This window comes from Otolemur garnettii, unplaced genomic scaffold, assembly GCF_000181295.1.
Source record: "Otolemur garnettii isolate 467f Iridium unplaced genomic scaffold, OtoGar3 scaffold00161, whole genome shotgun sequence".
Taxonomy (NCBI): Eukaryota; Metazoa; Chordata; class Mammalia; order Primates; family Galagidae; genus Otolemur; species Otolemur garnettii.
This window is the reverse complement of record NW_003852556.1, coordinates 214,861-232,089: the sequence shown is the minus strand read 5'-3', so window position 1 is coordinate 232,089 and position 17,229 is coordinate 214,861. Positions and strand designations below refer to the sequence as shown.

At 54.7% G+C, this 17,229-nt stretch overlaps 1 protein-coding gene across 1 annotated transcript in view; it reads right to left on the bottom strand.

The window, feature by feature from the left end:
* RASA3 (RAS p21 protein activator 3) overlaps positions 1–17,229 on the bottom strand; it is a 111,604-nt gene that overhangs the window by 20,115 nt on the left and 74,260 nt on the right. The window contains exons 5-11 of the mRNA XM_003799977.3: positions 14,816–14,892; positions 8,219–8,299; positions 7,832–7,904; positions 3,835–3,911; positions 2,057–2,161; positions 703–859; positions 50–198 (exon numbers count right to left, since the gene is read on the bottom strand). Of these exons, the coding sequence (XP_003800025.1) occupies positions 50–198; positions 703–859; positions 2,057–2,161; positions 3,835–3,911; positions 7,832–7,904; positions 8,219–8,299; positions 14,816–14,892 (719 nt within the window). The remainder of the gene's footprint in view (positions 1–49; positions 199–702; positions 860–2,056; positions 2,162–3,834; positions 3,912–7,831; positions 7,905–8,218; positions 8,300–14,815; positions 14,893–17,229) is intronic.

Below are 17,229 nucleotides of genomic sequence, written 5' to 3'. Positions count from 1 at the left end.
CTGACTACATGCACAGGGAGCCCCCCACCCACCTTGGCCAGGCACTCACTGGGTCCTCTGCACCTCGGCACTGGCAATGGCACAGATGAAGGGCACCACCCTGCCCGCATGCAAGAGGAGCCGCACCAGTGGCACCGCTGCCTCCTGCTTCTCCCTGCACACCTCGCCCAGGATGTGGGCTGCTGACGCCGAGACAGGCTGGGGACAGGGACAGGGCCAGTCACCATGGTGGCAGTCAGGTCATCCCCAGGGACCCTGACCCCCCACCTCATGCCGTGGAGACAGAAATACACACAAGTCACTTAAGCTCATGTAAACACCTCTGCCTCCTACCCCAGCCCCAATCCTGGCAGCACAAGGCCCATGAGCCCAGGGACCCCTGGCTAGGGCCACACCCAAGGCAACTGGGAGGTTCCCAGCACCGCCAGGTTCCCAGTGTGCTAACTCCACAGCAAAGGGAGCCAAGCCACCTAGGTGTGAAGGGCCAGGCCTGGTGCATGGGAAAACCACCCACTGGGAGGGGCCAAAGGGTGCTGAGCCAGGCAGGTAGGCAGGACTAGGCAAGGGGCAGGGCCTCAGGGGGTGAGGTCTCAGGGGAGGTGGCAAGTCTTCTGGGGGTTGGCTGTGCAGATAGACTAGGGTGGGTCACCCATACCCAGAGGTTTTGCAGCTGAACACAGGCCATCCAGCTCAGACAAATACCTCCACATCTGCAGACTTCAGCAGCAGCTCCCGTAGAGGGCTATAATAGTTGGAGGAAAACACATGGTCTTCGGTGTATACCACATTCAGTCTCAGAGACCCCAGGTCATCTGGCTTTGGGCTCTTACTGCTGCTGTCCCGGGGCTGGAGGAAGTACCTGTGAGGGAAGGACATGGAAGACGGCAGGCTGGGGCAGGGTCCCTTCAGTGGGGTGGGCTAACCTCTCCAGGCAGCCCAGTGGCCTCTGTTGGGATGGTCACATGTCGGCGTCTGAGGCAGGTGGCCAGGGTCACAGGATCTGGTCACCTGGAGTATGCCCAGGGCAGTTTACTATCGGGCTGATGAGGAGCAGAGGTGGCAGAGGGACAGGGAAGAGTCTGCTGGGAGATGCACACAGGGGTCAGAAAGGATGCAAAGAGCAGAACAGAATTGAATTATCTGAAATTGGTGTGGGGTGGCTTTTGATGTCAGAGGGAAAGGTGACCTTGTGCTGATAGGCCAGACCACCCACCTGGGCACACTGTCCCTGGGGCCGTGTTCTCTGATGGCTACTTTTCAATCTTTGATCTACCCAGGACAGTCACCCTGGAACCACAATGCTCTGACAGTACTAGTCAGGCAGTGTGCAACCTCAAATGGTCAGCACTTGTGCCTGAGGCACTTGGCCACCTGGGTCCTCAAGGGCTGTCTGTGGGCTGCACAACCAAGGGCTCAGCACAAGCAGAGAACTGCATTTGACTGGGGCCCATGCTGTCACATATCCCACACCCTCCCAGCAAAAGGAAAGTGCCATGAGCATGATCACAGAACACTGGAGCTGTTGGATGTGCTGTGTGTCTGTCAGGGAAGCCGTGGCCTAAACAAACAGAGGCCACTCTGAACCCAAAACATGACTCCCTAGAGAAAACAGAATACCAGGGTACAGCTGCAGAGATGTCCCCATGGCTAGATGCAAGAAGTGGAACCCCCCATCACATGGTCCTGCCTACTGCACTCAGCAAAGGATGTAGAGGAAGGTGTGAATGCAGCCCTGGGCAGAGCCTGCCATGAGGCATGGACTTTGTCTGCTATGCCCTGCCAGCTGTCACCCCTGGTAGGTCGCCCCAGAGCTATCTCACAGATGGAGGAACCCTTTCACCCATCTCCCGCTCTTTGCTTCAGGGCTCTCACCATCATGGCCCACAGTACTCGGTGACCATGGGCTACCTGCTCATCAGCACCCCAGAGCCAGGCATATCACAGCATGACAGCAGGCAGGCACCAGAAGAGTGACTGGTGGCCTCAAGCCTCTTTGCTCTGCTACCTGGAGGTGGCCCCACTGATGGGCATCTCTCTGGCCAATGCTGCTCCTTACCAGGCCTTATAGCAGCTAGACTGGCGCAGGACTCGGAGTGGGATCCTCAGCTCTCCCAGAAACTCATCTCCAAACTTCAAGTTGCTGGCATTCCAGAGGTCGACTCTAAAAGTGACATAAGGCAGCTCTTATCAGGGAGAGCTGTAGGCGGGGCCTGGGCAGGGTGGCTACCTGGAGGTCCCAGCTGAGCTAAAATACACCAAACAAGTGGTCCCCATGTGATGGACACACAGAGTCCACGCCCACCTAGAAGCATATGGCCCAGCTCAATGACAGGACAGACCCACTGGACACTGCTGCAAGGCCAGCAGGGACCCAGCTGAGGCTCCATTGCTGCCCTTGGGGCCCAGGAATGGCAGCTGCAGTCCCCCTCGGAGACCAACTGGCCAGGTCAGAACCCTGCATGGATGATGCAGGCACCTGGCCCAGCTGAGAGCACCCAGAAGAGATAGTGCCTCTTGAGTGACCAGGAGCCCTGGCCCCGTATCACACAGAGACATGCCTCCCCCAATCACAGAGGGACTAGTCCAGGAACAGCATACCCATGGGCTGTGGCTGGGTCTCAAGGGAACCTTTATGAAGTTTAGCTCCCTGTAAGAGCACCCAGAGCTCTGAGGAGCCTGGCAACTTCCAGCTGCTCTGTCCCCTCAGATCTGACAGACACGGGAGCTAACCAGCCTGTAGGGTGGTTGTCCCACAGTTAGGGCCTCTCCAGCTGCCACTCACAGAGCTGAAGACCCAGCAGGCAGATCTAACCACACCTGGCAGTGGCAGCACTGTCCAGACACTTGCCAGTCCTCTATCCCTGCAAATCCCTGCACCTCTCGAGGACACCTGGCCCTAAAGGAAGTGGGTCTACACTGCAGGCATCAGGAAGCCCCCAGGTTTTGCACCAAAGGCCAGCCTTAGATGGCTGTAGCAGGAGCTGAGCCCTCCCCAGCTGGCCGACTCCTCCCCCTGGGCCCCATGCTCTGCCCCAGAAGTGCTGGCCCCAAGAGTGTGAACAGCCATTTGACTGGAAGCCCTTTAGAAAACCACCTAAAAAAAGCAGGTGCTTCCTGGCAGAGATGAGGAAAGCAGGGGGCAGAGCTGCTTGGCAGTGCCCACATTGTGCATGAAGGACTGGCCAGAGTCTAGAAGTGTTAGTTGGTCAGAAGCAAATGGGAACCATGATATTTTCATGAGTATAGGCCCCACCAAAGTCTAGGAAGGGACTCCTGGGGCTGCCTTCCCCAAGACTCTAGTTGGCTTCTGCCTCCTTCCATGGTCCTCCCTGGAAGACCTGGGTTCTGTGACATGCCTTGGCAGACCAGGACAGTGAATGCAGGGTCAGACACAGCTGTTTATGGAAGCTGGGGAGGCATCTCCTGAGGGAACAGCACTCACAGAGGCACTACCAGACCTCCAGGCTGTGCACATAGGCGCCAGAGCCAGATCCCACCAGCAGCTCTGACAAGTGTGTGGCCACTGATGCTCCACCTCATAGGCACTGAGTGACAGCAGCCGTTTGCCCCTCACTCTTAGAAGGTATCACAGAACAAACCCCAAGCCCAAGCCTGCCCATCTGTATAGTGTCTTTTCAATCCAATGTCCAAACATCTGAGAAGTTTGTGACAAATCCTCCTACTTCTGACCACAACCTCCACTGTCCTAGTATTGAAATTACTGAGGAAATAGAAATCTACTTCTGCCCATAACCATCTTTTAGAAACAACAGAAGACCAGATGGGGCTCAGACGGAACCACCCAGCAGGAGCCCTGCCTGGCCTCTCACACACCTGATCTCCAACTTGTCCACATCTTCCTCTTCAAAGTCAAAGTGTGACTTTTTGCTGTAGCTGCAGGGTCTAGTCACCTGCAGTAGAGGAGAGAAGCAGTCAGGCCACTTGCCAGAGAGGGGCAGCGGCCAGACGGGGTCGTGCTCCCCACTCACTCAGCAGGAAGGGTAAGGGGGACTAGGAGTCAGGCCTAAGTGTGGGAGTTGCTGCCACTGTCTGCTCACAGCACTCTGAGGGGCCAACTCCAGGGCTCTGAAGGCCGGGCAGGAACTTGCCTGAGGCCACATCTAGCCCAGGCTATGGCTGGTTCTCAGTCAGCAGGTACCCAAGCTGTCCCTTGATTCGAAGCTGCCCTGGGACAACTCTCCCTGTCTGGCAGGTCCCAGCCCTTTGTTCCTAATGCCCTCAATGGCCCCCTCCTTGCAGGGAAATACCCATGGCTAGACCCAGTGTCAGGTGGCTGTGACCGTCCCCTGGCTTCTGGGGAAGGGTGAGAAAGCCTATGGGGCTAGGACACCCCATCTGCCAATAGGGCACAGGCCGCAGCACCTACCAGCAGAGGCCTAGATGAACCCACCTACTTCTAATTGTCTCCTAACCCTCACCAACCAGTGAGGTCACCTGGTGTATATGAGGAGGGCTCCCTCCTGCCTGGCCTCCCCTACCCACCCATTTCAGTAATGTTAATTTAGGGGAGGCTGAGGCAGCAGCATCGCTTGAGCCCAGGAGTTCAGGGTGCAGTGAGCTGCTGTAATGAGGCCCCTGTACTCCAGCCTGGGCGATAAAGCAAGACCTTGTTTCTTATTCTCTTATATAAAAAAAAGAAAGAAGAAAGGAAAGTTTCAGCTTGGACTTCTAATCCAGAATCTGACACTTACTCCTGCTGCTTAAATCACAGAACCTCTAAGCTGTGACTTTTTGACCAAACACCAGCAACAGCTGCTTTGGAGGCCACAGTGAACCCTCCATACCTCATCCCTAGCACTACCCCATCTCATAGTAGCTGCCTCGGCAGGGGCCATCTGACCCCCACATAGCCACCATCCATTCTGACTCCAAAACCCTGAGCCCCACCAGCGCTGTCTCTGCCTCTGGCTAAAGTTTCTCTTCCCACAGACACTCCCAGAACCCACTACCACCACGCAGCACTACCTAAGGCTGCAGAGTGAGCCCGTCACTCACCAGGCCTGCAAGTGTTCCTACAAGGCCACCCTCTCTAGAAAGGCCCACTCTCTGTGCAGCACAGTGCGGTCACCATCTGCCTCCCATACTGGTCAGCAAGATGGCCATGGCCTTGTCTGCTGCCTCCCACCCATGTACCTGTCGTCTCCAGACCAGGCAGTGAATGAAGCAGCTCATATGGAATTCAAAATAATTTCATTTAGATGTTTAAGGGGCTTTTGAAAAGTCTAGTTGTTTTTCCTAGAAGAAAATGTTCTGGAAGCTACTTCCATAGACATAGAAGGTATTTTTCCCTTGTTTGCTCCAGAAGGAGGTGGCAGTTGGCTCTTGGGACACACTTTCCTGGATGAGTCAGAACCAGCTGGGGGGTACCCGACCATGGCTCCAACTTGCTCTGAGTCTTCACATTAACCCAGGGGTGATAAGATGCAGCAGAAACACACACAACGGAGACAGTGGGGCCCCAGAGAACAGCAGGTGTGGACCCTGTGCCCGCAGACCTGGCTCTCCAACCCTTCTCACAGCTACCCCCACCCCAATGTGGGCTGTGCCAGGAATAGCCTGGGGGCCATGCAGTCTTGGATCCAGGACTCATGGGACAAATCTTAAAGTCTCTGGCCAAGAACTGCCCCCACCCAGATGATACAGAACAGGTGGCACACCAGCCAGCTGAGCTGAGCTGAGCTAGAGGACTGTCCACCTCGGCCTTAGCGGTGTTGGTGTGGCAGTGGCAGCAGCCGGCAGAGGAACCAGCAGGCTAGAGGGTAAGCTGCTGCCTCCCACTCGTGTACTTGTCAACTAGAGTCCCCCCCTTATAGGAGGAGACTCTAGTAGCCAGAGGGGCCAGACAACTTCTGGGGAGACACCGGTGCCTTGGTGTCTCCTTCCCCTTGCACTTATGACTGAACAGGAACCCCCATTTCCTATGCTTAGGTCAATATCATGTAAGTTTTCTAGGCCTCAATTCTGTGAATGAATTGTGTCCATACATTAATATATTCATTCACTTTGCCCCAGGGGAAGGGACTGTATTCATTCATTAATGCACTCATTCACCATGCAGGCAGAAAGGACTGTATCCATTCATTAACTGAGTTCTGGCCCCATGCCACTAAATGTTAACAACTAAGTTCTGGCCCTAAGTCGCTAAATGTAACAACTGAGTTCTGACTGAATGTAACTTTGAAGACCCAGGGATAAATATAAAAATTGAATGTAACAACTGATGTCCTGCTAAATAATCCCATGTGACTACATATACCCCTGAGCAAAGAGCCCAGAGAGAGGCAGAGAGAGGGAATGAGAGACTTGTTCCCCAAACTGGGTTCTCTCTGCCAGAAGCTTTGGTGTTTTTGTATTCTTTTCTTTTCTGTAAATAAATCCTGTCTTACCACTGATCTGTGGTCCATGGATTCATTCTCCAAATCACCAAGACCAAGAACCCTTGAAGACAAAACTCTGGTATCACAGACACTCAAGGCTGGAGGGACCCTGAGGCTCCTGCTGACCTGCTTTGGCACCACCACCTTCTTGCCTAGAGGTAAGTTTCTTCTGGGACTGAGATGGCTCCTCCCTGTGCCATGGGCTCCAACTACCCAACCCTCTGAACAGCTGTCCAGAAAGGCGGGCCCCGCCCTCACAGCTGGGAACCCTGTGGGTTCAGATGATAAGAGCAGTGCTCTGCAGAAGGCCGTCTCAACCCAGCTCTCCATATTGTCTCAACACCTACATGTGGCTGGTGCCTCCTGTCCCCAGGCTATCCTCATCCTTGTGCACATAGGTAGCCACTCTGTGGACGGGCACAAAGGCCCTCACCCTCATCTCCTGGGCCTCATACATGTTACCTAAGAGAACTCTGCAGACAGGAAGATCACCATGCACACGTGTCACACTGCTCACAACCAAGCCAGCTCTCTTTACTCGCTTTTTGCTTTTTGGAGACAAGGTCTTGCTCTATGCCCCAGGTTGGCAGGCAGGGGCCTCATCCCAGCTCACTGAAGCCTGGAACTTCCGGTTCCAGTGGTCTTCCTGCTGCAGCCTCCTTAGTTGGAGGAATCACAGGCCTGAGCCTGCACACCTAGCTGAGTTTTGTGTTTTTGTGGAGACAGCGTCTCATTCAAGCTGGCCTTGTTCTGTTCTAAGAACTCTCAGCTCTTGAGCCATTCGACTCCTAGTGTTGGAGTTTCATGTTCGGAGACATGGTCAGGGTGACTGGTCTGTGCTGCTGCCCTCATCCCTGGTAACCAGTGCCACAGTGCTCAGGGAGGCATGAGCAGACAGCCAAAAACGCAACATGAAAAAAGCAATGAAAAACCCAAGAGTCCTGATTTGGAAAGCATTAGTTTGTTAGTTTTCTTTCTTTTTTTTTTTTTTTGAGACAGAGCCTCAAGCTGTCCCCCTGGGTAGAGCGCCGTGGCATTACAGCTCACAGCAACCTCCAACTCCTGGGCTCCAGCGAGTCTCCTGCCTCCACCTCCCAAGTAGCTTGAGACCACAGGCGCCCGCCACAACGCCAGGCTATTTTTTGGTTGCAGCCGTCATTGTTGTTTGGTGGGACCGGGCTGGGGATTCGAACCTGCTACCTCAGGTGTACGTGGCTGGCGCCTTTCGCGGGTTGAGTTATAGGCGCCGAGCCAGTTTGTTAGTTTTCAACCCAAATTTGGGCCAGTTCAAGAGGCAACAAACATGCTTTCCAGAGAGAGGAACAAGGTCCTAGAAAACTGTGGGGGGTCTGGATCCCCAGGACCCCCAACGCCGCTGCTGACAGCTTCAGACCACCCAGCTTCAGACCTCCTGCCCAGTGCAAAGCATTGACCTCAAAGTAGAAGACCTCATCAAACTGGGGGTTGTTGGTCTTCTTCTTCACCTTTGTCTTCTTTGCTTCAGATCTGTCAAGAGAGGGGAATTTAGAGTCAGACACATGCTGATTCCAACATCTAGGTCTGAGAACTGAGCCCTCAGGTACAAGAACAGTTCACTGCCTTATTTAGCATATAGATATTTGTCTGCTTCCAGCTCTATACTGTGTGAAAAAATACCCAAGGGAGGAACACAAAGGCTTTCTTTGTAAAGAACAACTTTAGAACAATAAAGGAAACAAAAGGTGTCAGTTATACCTCCCACCTCAAAGCAGTCCTCCCCATGACCAAGGCACCAGCCCCATCCCAGGACCAGGGCACCCGAGGCAGGAGAGTTAACTTGCCTGAATGGTCCTGCCAATGTCACAATGGCATAAGGGTCACACTGCCCATTCACAATGGGGAGACCTTGGCACTCCACGATGCTGGGAGGCAAACAAGGGAAATAAGTCAGCGGGGAGTGGGCAATAGGCTGAGGGCAGAGGTCAGGGTAACACAGGCCACAAGTTGAGGGCAGAGGTCAGGGTCACAAGCTACAAGCTGGCCTGAACCAGCCTCTCTCTGGCTCAGGCGAGGAGGATGAGTTTCCTGAAAGCTGCTGTCCACGTGGAGATGACGGACTCAAAGCAGCAACCAGGACAGATGGGGGGACTGTGTGGGGAGGGAGGAGCTGGGCAGGTGGCACCAGGGTAGCAGCCAGTTGGGGAGACTCAATTATGTGACCTCTCCACCCCCTTGCAGGCTTTTCCTGGCAGAGCCTTAGGCACTGGCTTCCACGAAGCCGCACAGCACTCTGCAGCCTCGCACATCTCTAGCACCTCTGAAGCGGGTACAACGTTCAGTCCCTTCTGCAGGTGCAAAACAGAGCCTGTGTGTGACCTGCCCCCCAGGGGCCAGACACCCATTGCAGGCGAGGCACCGGCTGCGCTGGGCCATCATGCTCTTTACATTCTGGACCCAGTTGCAGCTTGTCTTGACATCCCTGCCTGGTGATTTCCACCTGCCGTCCTGGGCCTGCTTCTACCCAGTATCCTTCCGTCCCTGGGGCTGTCAGCCACGCTTCCCACTTTTGGGCACATCTAGATGTCATAAGTCTCAGGTCACATGATCAGATCTCACTGTCACCCTGTGAAGGTGCCAGGTCACTGTGGTCAGGTTGGCCACTTCAACTATGCTTTCAGCTTTGCTGGGGGAGACACAGGAGCCCCTACCCACAGTGCAATCTGGCCCTGACACAATAGCCAGAGACCCTGTGCTGTAAGTGCCCCAAGAGGTTGCCTGGCTCTCCCCAGGAGGCTCAGACATCTAGCCCAGTGATGCTTAAAATCCCAGTGGCAGTGGCTCATGCCACATGTGCTCTGGGAGGCAGCTGTTCCTCAGATCTTGCCCTCAGTGCCAACTGATCCCTTGCCAAGCCCACATGGCCCCCACCCCACTATGTTAGGAACCTGCCCCCTGGGAGCCCTGTGGGTAGAGGTTTGGCATGTTTGCATCTTTTCCTCAAGGGAACACAGCCAGCCCTGGAGTCAGTGTGGAAGAAGTCCCTACACACATGAGCCAGCTCTCAGCAGTCTGTAGCTATGAGGATTTCCAGCTGCTGCCACCCCTCCCAGATAGCTTGGCTGCTGGCAGGTGTGTCCAGCTGTTGCCCCTTTCTGAATATTTTCCTGGAATTTTGGTGTGAGGGACTTGTCTCCTCATCCCGCCAGCTCATGGGAGCCTTGCTGCTCCTATACTGAGGATGTTTTCCTTGAATTTCCTCTTCTCTCCATTTCTGTGCCATTTTTTCTTCTAGAAGTCCTCTTGGATGAGGCTGGACCTCCCAGACTGCACCATCATCTCTGTGCCTCACCCAGTGCCTCTCTGTTCTCCAACTAGACTGCTCTCTCAGCCTCTGGGTCTCCACCTTCTCTTCACTGACACAGCCTGAACTACCCTGGCCACATCTCAGTGCTATTCTGAGCAGGACAGAGCAGGAGCAGGTCCAGAGTGGCCCCATGGAGCTCAGGCTGGCCTGGCTGACACATGGACCTAATCCAGATGGCAAATGACCCCAGATCATCACAAGTGGTGGCCAGGGCCTCTGGGCAGCTTGGCCTGAGAGTGCAGCTCTAGACAGACAAGGCTGCTTAGGGGCTGGGGGCCTATACCTCACCTTGTCCATGGGTCTGAGTCCCATGGAAATGTGTCCTGAGGAGAGGCAGCTGATCAGGTAGTAGGATGAGTGTGGTTGGGGGGCGTGCATCTGCACCTTGGACAGAGACAATAGTCCTCCTGGGCTCAGAGGCACTGCTGGGCACTAACAGGAAACAACCCACATCCAGCAGTGCTGCACAACCATCTAGAGAACCACTTAAGGCCTTATTTCACTCCCACTCATTTAATGACCAATTCCAGAAATGCTCTATTCTCTAATTTCAGAACAAAGCCTGGCTCCTGACTACAGTTACATAAAAAGATCTCAGAGCAAGAAGAGAAATCAACTCCCTCACCATCTGGACACAAACGCTCAGGCTGGGAGAGAAGACTTGTTGGCTGCCCCTCCCAGCATGAGGCAGCATTAGTGCCCTCAGGACCCTGTGGCACCTGGGAACATGTCAGCTCCTGCAGGGATATCTACCTGGGAGCAGCTCCACTAAGGGCAAACTGCAAACAGAGGCAGATGACCCAGGAAGGGGGTGAACCTCCTCCTCAGTCCTCACAAGGGGCTTCTTACAGCCTATAAAGGAAACTTACAAACACTCCAAGTGACAGATGCAGCCAACTAATCTGGACTTTAAAGTACAAGAAGCACAAATGCTGTATTTAACATTTACAGGTTTGATATTTAATATAACCTTTAACAATGGTCATGCCTCATAGTTAGAGTAATGTAACTGGAGCAAACATGAGGCCTCCCACACCAGACTCAAGGATTTGTGCCAGCACTGCTGTGCGTGCTGCAGAGAGGCTAACCCCATCCCCACAGTCACCTTCCTGGGCCCTTGGGGAGCTCTGCCCTCAGGGCTTAGCTTTGGAGGATTTCCCTGATCTCAGAGAGAAAGACAAGTCAGTACCCTGTTGGGTTTTGCTATTGTTGTTTCCATGATTTCCTAATGATGGAAAACAAGACCTTCACCAGGCTAGAAGTCACCTAACAGGTGGCGCCCTCCCAGGCTGCTTCTCCAGTGGTGTAGCCCGTGGTGCCCACTGCTGTGGCCACATGGGGCTCTCCAACTGTCCCTGACTGTGGCCTGGCCTTTGAAGTCAGAGCTCCTGACAGGAAAGCACATGGGCAGGAGCCATGGGTAAGGCTGACTGCTCTGCACCAATGGCTGCTCAGACTTGAGACCAAAGGGACCTTTGTGAGCAATTCCTCTCCAATCTCACCCTGAGGGCAAATGCCCTGGGGCCCTGCACAGCCTTGCCTCTGTTACCCACTGCAGGCCCCTCCTGAGTCTTGGCTGTGAAGTCCAGTGGCAGCACAGGCTGCTTGGTTCTATGTCCAGCTTGGCCCCTGGAGCCCCTGTATCTGCCCCCAGGTCTGGGAAGTACCTGCCTCTCTGGCTCTTCCAGCTCCATGCTGCCCTCCTCTTTCCAGACACCACTCCTGCTTCTCACCAATACCTGAGACAGACACGGACAAGCTGCATGCAGGCAGCTCCAGACAGAGCCGCTGTATCCCTGAGCCATGGGCCTCAGTGTACTCCAGTTCTCTGGGCCAGAGCCATGGCCATGGTACCAACTATAGCCAGGTGGTCCTGGTCTCCCACCATGTACCCACTGCCTCCCACCCATTGCAGAAAGTAACAAGAACCCATAGTTGTATCCACTTTCCAGTGGCTGAGGAAGCCCCTCAGGTCAGGTGGCTGGAAGCCCCTCAGGACAGACGCAGGATGTGAATCCAGAGCCCTAAACCTGGGCTCCCACCACACAGGGAGGATGGGGAAAAGATCCACTGTAGGGCGCGAGGCCTGTGGCAGGAGCACCCTCAGCATTGGGCTTGTGGCTCTGTGGAGCCAGCTGGGGCGTGGAGGCACACGGGGGATACAGTTGGAACAAAGCAAATCTGACCCCTGCCCTCCCAAGTGCAAAAAACTCTGAAATGCACAACATGATACCATGTAGCAGGTGGGGATGGTGGACCCCAGAGCTGGTGCCCTGCACGGGGGCAGCTCTGGAGGATGCCCTGACACTCTGGGGCCCATGGGCATTCCTAATTCCATACCCTTACACATTCTCCAAACTACAGCTCCTCAGAAAGGAAAAGACTCAGCATGAGGCCATGAGCAGCGCATTCTGGTTTCACTGCAGAACAGTGTGTTTTGAGGGACTAGTTAGCATGTGGGACCCTAGGTACCTGCCACACACCCCCTGGCCCTCTAGTTTCAGGCTGACACCTTCCTGGGAGACACAAGGGCCAAGGGCCAAAAGTGCCATGTCCTGGTATATCAGGAATCACAGGCACATGGACGTGAAGGCTCCTGGCCTATGGCTGAGCAGGACATGAGGGACCTCTTGGAGGAAACCAGAAGAAGCCACAGCACCCGGCGGTTATCCAGCCAGCATGGAGGCATGAAGGAGGCAAGTCCTTTGTCAGCTGTCCTGGGATATCCAATGGGGGCATCTCAGGTGCTGCTCAGCAACCTGCATCTTTCCTAGCAGGACAGGAGCCCTTCCTGACAGGCACCCGCCACCCTCACTCTCAGCCAGCCCCTCCCCTGGTCCATCCACAGACACTGAGCTTCCCAGGGAGAGGACAGCGCTCCGAGAATGGCTGTGGGGATGCCCCAAATCCCAGTATTCCCACCCACTCTAAAGATGAGAAGGAGAGGTGTGGAAACTGACCCTCGCTTTTCCACTCAGTGTTTTCCACCTCTCTCCTCTGTGCTGATCAGACACAGGAATGAGGCTGGCAGAGAGTGGGCAGTGTACATCCAGGGCCTCTGAGGATGTCTCAGGAGTCCCTCACAGAAAACAGAGCACAAGAGTTACTCATGTCACAAACTACACCAGGATGAGCCCATGGGTTTGAAAAGCTTTCCTAAGAGGACCCCACCTGGGCCACGGGCCCCAGCTGCCCTAGCCCATGCCAGCCTCAGCCTAGAGAATGTCTCCTTGTGGGGGGGGGGTGGTGGTCCCTGACTGCTGTTTGCTGTGTCCAGTGTGGCTCAGATAGCCCCTCTCCTATGACTGCATCAGTGTCCTGGGGGCCACCTAGGAGCTGCCCATCTGCAGATGGTCCTGGTGGGGCTCCTGTCTGCACCACTGTGTGGGTGACCCTATGTGTACCCCATCTGCCTCACCGTCCCTGTCCTCCCTTCCTCCTGGGTGAAGTAGCCCCAAAATCCTACCTGTAGAGAGACCTGACCATCCCTGGGCAAGTGTCCCCAGGGCGGTCACCACCGTGGACTTTGTGGCCTTGCTGATTTGCTGGTGCAGAGTTGGCTCTCAGTATGTTTTTATAATCAAATACATTATAATAAATGCTTAACAGAAGCATGCAGGGAGAGTGAGCAGGTATGACTGCCAGGCAGGGCACAGGTGATCATTTGTGTCTGCCCCAACCCTAAGCACCCAACAGAGATCTTTACCCACACCCAGGCAGAAAGCACTACTTGCAGAGATGTCCTTGAAGTGCTTCCAATAATCCTTGCTGACCCGTAAATCTACTGCTGGGCTGGGTAAACACAAAGCTGTGTTCCAGGATTCCCTGGGCAGCCACATCCCAGAGCCAGTGCCACAGCCTCACCCACAAAGGGGCCTCATTGTTGGTGGAGCCCAGACCCATGCAGGCATCCCCGTCCTGGCTGCTCCCAGTCCTGGTTGGTTTGCTGGTGCCACCACCAGGAACTCAAGCTTTCCTGTTCTTCTTCAGTTTCTTGTTAAATAGCCTTAAGTCCCTCTGAATAAGTATACACCTATGAACAAACATGAAAACGAACAAAGTCTGTCTTGCTGGACCCACAGGCACTCATTTTGAGAGCTCGGGTAATGATTACACACTGAGTCAGTCACACACAGCTCAGCTATGTCCTGCCAGTACCCAACTCTAAGAGCAGCGAGTCCCCTACTTGCTCACCCTGCACTGCCTGAAGGCTGTCGTCAGCTATCAGCTTGATGGTTTCAGGACAGAGAAGTTACCTGTATTTATCACCAGAGAAGGAGTAAGTGCCAATGCCACCCCGAGTCCCCAGTTGTCTCCTCAGGCCAGCAGGGCAGTCTCTGAATTTGACACAAAGGGACCCCTTGCTGGCTACCCTGAGCTTTGCTCTCTCCTCACTGGCAGAGGAGAGATTGCCATTTTTGCAAAGACCAGCCAGGCAGGAATGATGCCAGCCTTTGTGAGTCTGCAAGTGGCTGGGAAGCAAGTAGCCACCTGTGCAAAATGATGTGTGCACATCTGTGTGTCTCCTGGAGTCCCCAGCTTTCTGCGGATTCTCTCAGGTCAGCCACCATAGAGGGCCAGGAGCCCTGCTATGAAGTGCTGAGCTAACCCCAGAAGGTGCACACACCTGTGCCCCACACACACCTGCATCCCAGCACACCCTTGGCCCCTGTGTACCTGTGGCCTACATGCCTCATGCCCTGCACACCTGTGCCCAAACATACCTATGCCCTGCACACACCCACACACTACATACACCTGTGCCCCACACACCCTGTGCACACCCAAGCTCTCTCACATGCCCGCAAGTATCTTGTGCAGAAAGGTCTGGGCTTGGCAGGAGGCCAGGGTTCCAGCTATCAACCTGTCTCCTCAGTTCTGGGGGGGGCCTCACCATCCCTGTCCCTGAGAGGCTCTGAACAACTATGGCTGTTTGCAAAAGGCCCAAACATGTGGGGCTTCTGCTTTACTGAGGATATTAAAAAGAATGTTCCAGAACCTCTAAAAACAATGTCATCTTGGAGGGTCACCAAGTCTAGAGCTTTCAAGGTGTGTTAGGGCAGCCCCGCCTTACCGTGCGGCCAGCTTGTGGCAGACGACACCCGAGTCAGTGATGACTTCACTCAGCCTCAGCTCCAGGTGGACCTTGCCCTGCAAGGCACAAGGACAGAGCATCACTCAGGGACAGGCTCTATGCCCCACGTGCCACTAGGGGCATAGTGTGGAGACACTGAGAGGGCAAAGGGAATGAGGAGTTTGGCTGCTTTCCCAAAGAGCTGGTGACTTGGCCACAAGTGCTCTTGGCTCTGTTGAGAGCAGGTTTCCGTTTCAGAAGTTCAGGGTCCAAATGTGCAAGATCACATCGGTGGACAAAAGCAGCTGTGAGTCACTTGCATATCCATCAACACAGCACAGGCCCTGTGGCCAGGCACCCTGAGTCTCAAGGGAGGGTGGGGGGGAGCAGGAGGAAGGGAGCTCTCCCCAGGATGGGTCTGTCTAGTCCTGTGGCTCTGGTCCCCTCAGATGAATAAGAAGGATAGGGATCTCCAAGTCCAGCTGGTGCCAAGGCAGTGCCAGAGCATGAAGAGAGGGCTGCTTGCTAGGGCACTTGTCTGTGTGTGCGCCTGTGTGCCCACCAGCCTATGTACCTGTGTATGCATTTGCCTGAGTGTCACCCGTGTGCGTCGGCCTGAATGTTACCCATGTGTGTCTGTGAGTGTCACCTGTGTATCTGCCTGAATGTCACCCATGTGTGTCTGCCTGAGGGTCACTCGTATGTGCATCTGCCTGAGTGTCACCTGTGTGTATGTCCGCTTGCACACACACAACCTGGGGGGAGAGGTCTGAGAGCAGTATGCACTGCACACCTGTGTGTATTTGTCTGGTATTGAAATCAGAATTGTTTTTAATTACAGAAGGAGACTGAACTAGATAATCTCAGTAAGCATTCCAGACCCTCAGCCTGGGGTGAACCCTTGAAATGCAGCCTTGTCTCAGAGGCCAGGGTCCCTCCCAAGACAGCAAGTGACCTTGGGCCCCAATTTCTGCACAAAAGCCTTCCTTGCTTCTCAGCTGCCCCCTGTTGGCGGGACCCAGAGGGGCGCCAGGGACCTCCAAGCTCGGCCCTGCGACCTGCTGGCCTCATAAGCCATAGGATGCCGTCCAGCCTACCCACTGCACCTGTGAAGGGCCTGCAGGACAGGCAGACCCCTGACAATAGAACCAGAGGGGCCAGTGCCTCCAAGACTGCCATAGACACATACAGAGGCCTGGGAGCGCAAGCCAGACCAACAGGTCCTGAGCTCACCCATCGCGTGTCCAGCCAGGCCAAGAATCTGTCTTTGGGGCTTTCCCCACGACAGGCAGAACGCCCAGAACCTTGATAGGGACACCAGAGCCAATGGCACCATGTGCCCCAGGCCACTGCTATCTTGAGTGAGAACCTAGTCTGTGCCCATGCAGGGCCTGTGGGGACCCACTCACTGGGGCCTGGCCTTCCTGCAGAGGCCATGGCCCCAGAGCAGACCCTCAGGGACCAGCAGCTGGTGACAGGTGGAATGTGGGTGGCAGCCACAGCAGCTCTGTAGGCAGAGAAAGTCTCCAACGAGGTCACCTTCTGATCTCTGCACATTACTGCCAACAGTTCTCACAAGCCAGAGAAGTGGGCATAGCTACCCCTGGGCTGAGGAAGGTCCTTTCGTGCCAAGTACAGGACAAAAGAATCCTATAGAATTCACCGCAGGGAGTCTCCAACTCACTTGCGTTCTCAGCCCCAGGCGCCATCTCCCTAATGGCAAACCATTAGGATCTGCCCCTGTGCAGACTGATGCGGCTCCAAGTCATTTTCAGTGGGTTCTGAAAATCACGGAATGCATCATGGTGAGACCAACAGGCAGATCTGGGTCACACTCTGGTCCACGTGCTCCCTGACAAGATGGCACACACCACGCAATTTGTGGCTTTCCATGTCCTAGTGCTTTGGGAGAGGGACGGTAAGAGGTAAAACTAGCAGGAAAAAGCCTCTGTGCCCTGGAGAGGGCCTTTCTCCTGCCCCCGGGTGTGGCTGGGTGGGGGGGAGGCTCTGACAGGGCAGGTGATGCCTCTGGGCACTAAAATCCCAGACCAGAAACACATATGCCTGGCTGCCCTCCACGAGCGCTGCCCTTGTTTGGGGTGGGCAGGAAGCGTGGCCCAGCCTCAGCAGCCCCAACAGCACCCCAACAGTGCCCCAGCAGCCCCAGCAGCCCCAGCTTAATCACCCATGGTATCCACTGGCCTGGGTAAGACCTACCAAGGTGTAGACAAGTATCCTGTATTTATGAGAAAAAAGAGATTGAGGGCAGTGCAGAAAAAATGCTGACTTGATTTTTTTTTCTATTGGTATTGAGGTAAATAATGACACTAAGAAATTATAAAAAGCAACTGGGAACTGATCACAGTCAGCAACAGAACATGTATCCTGCAGGCACAGAGAGACCACTGTCCTGC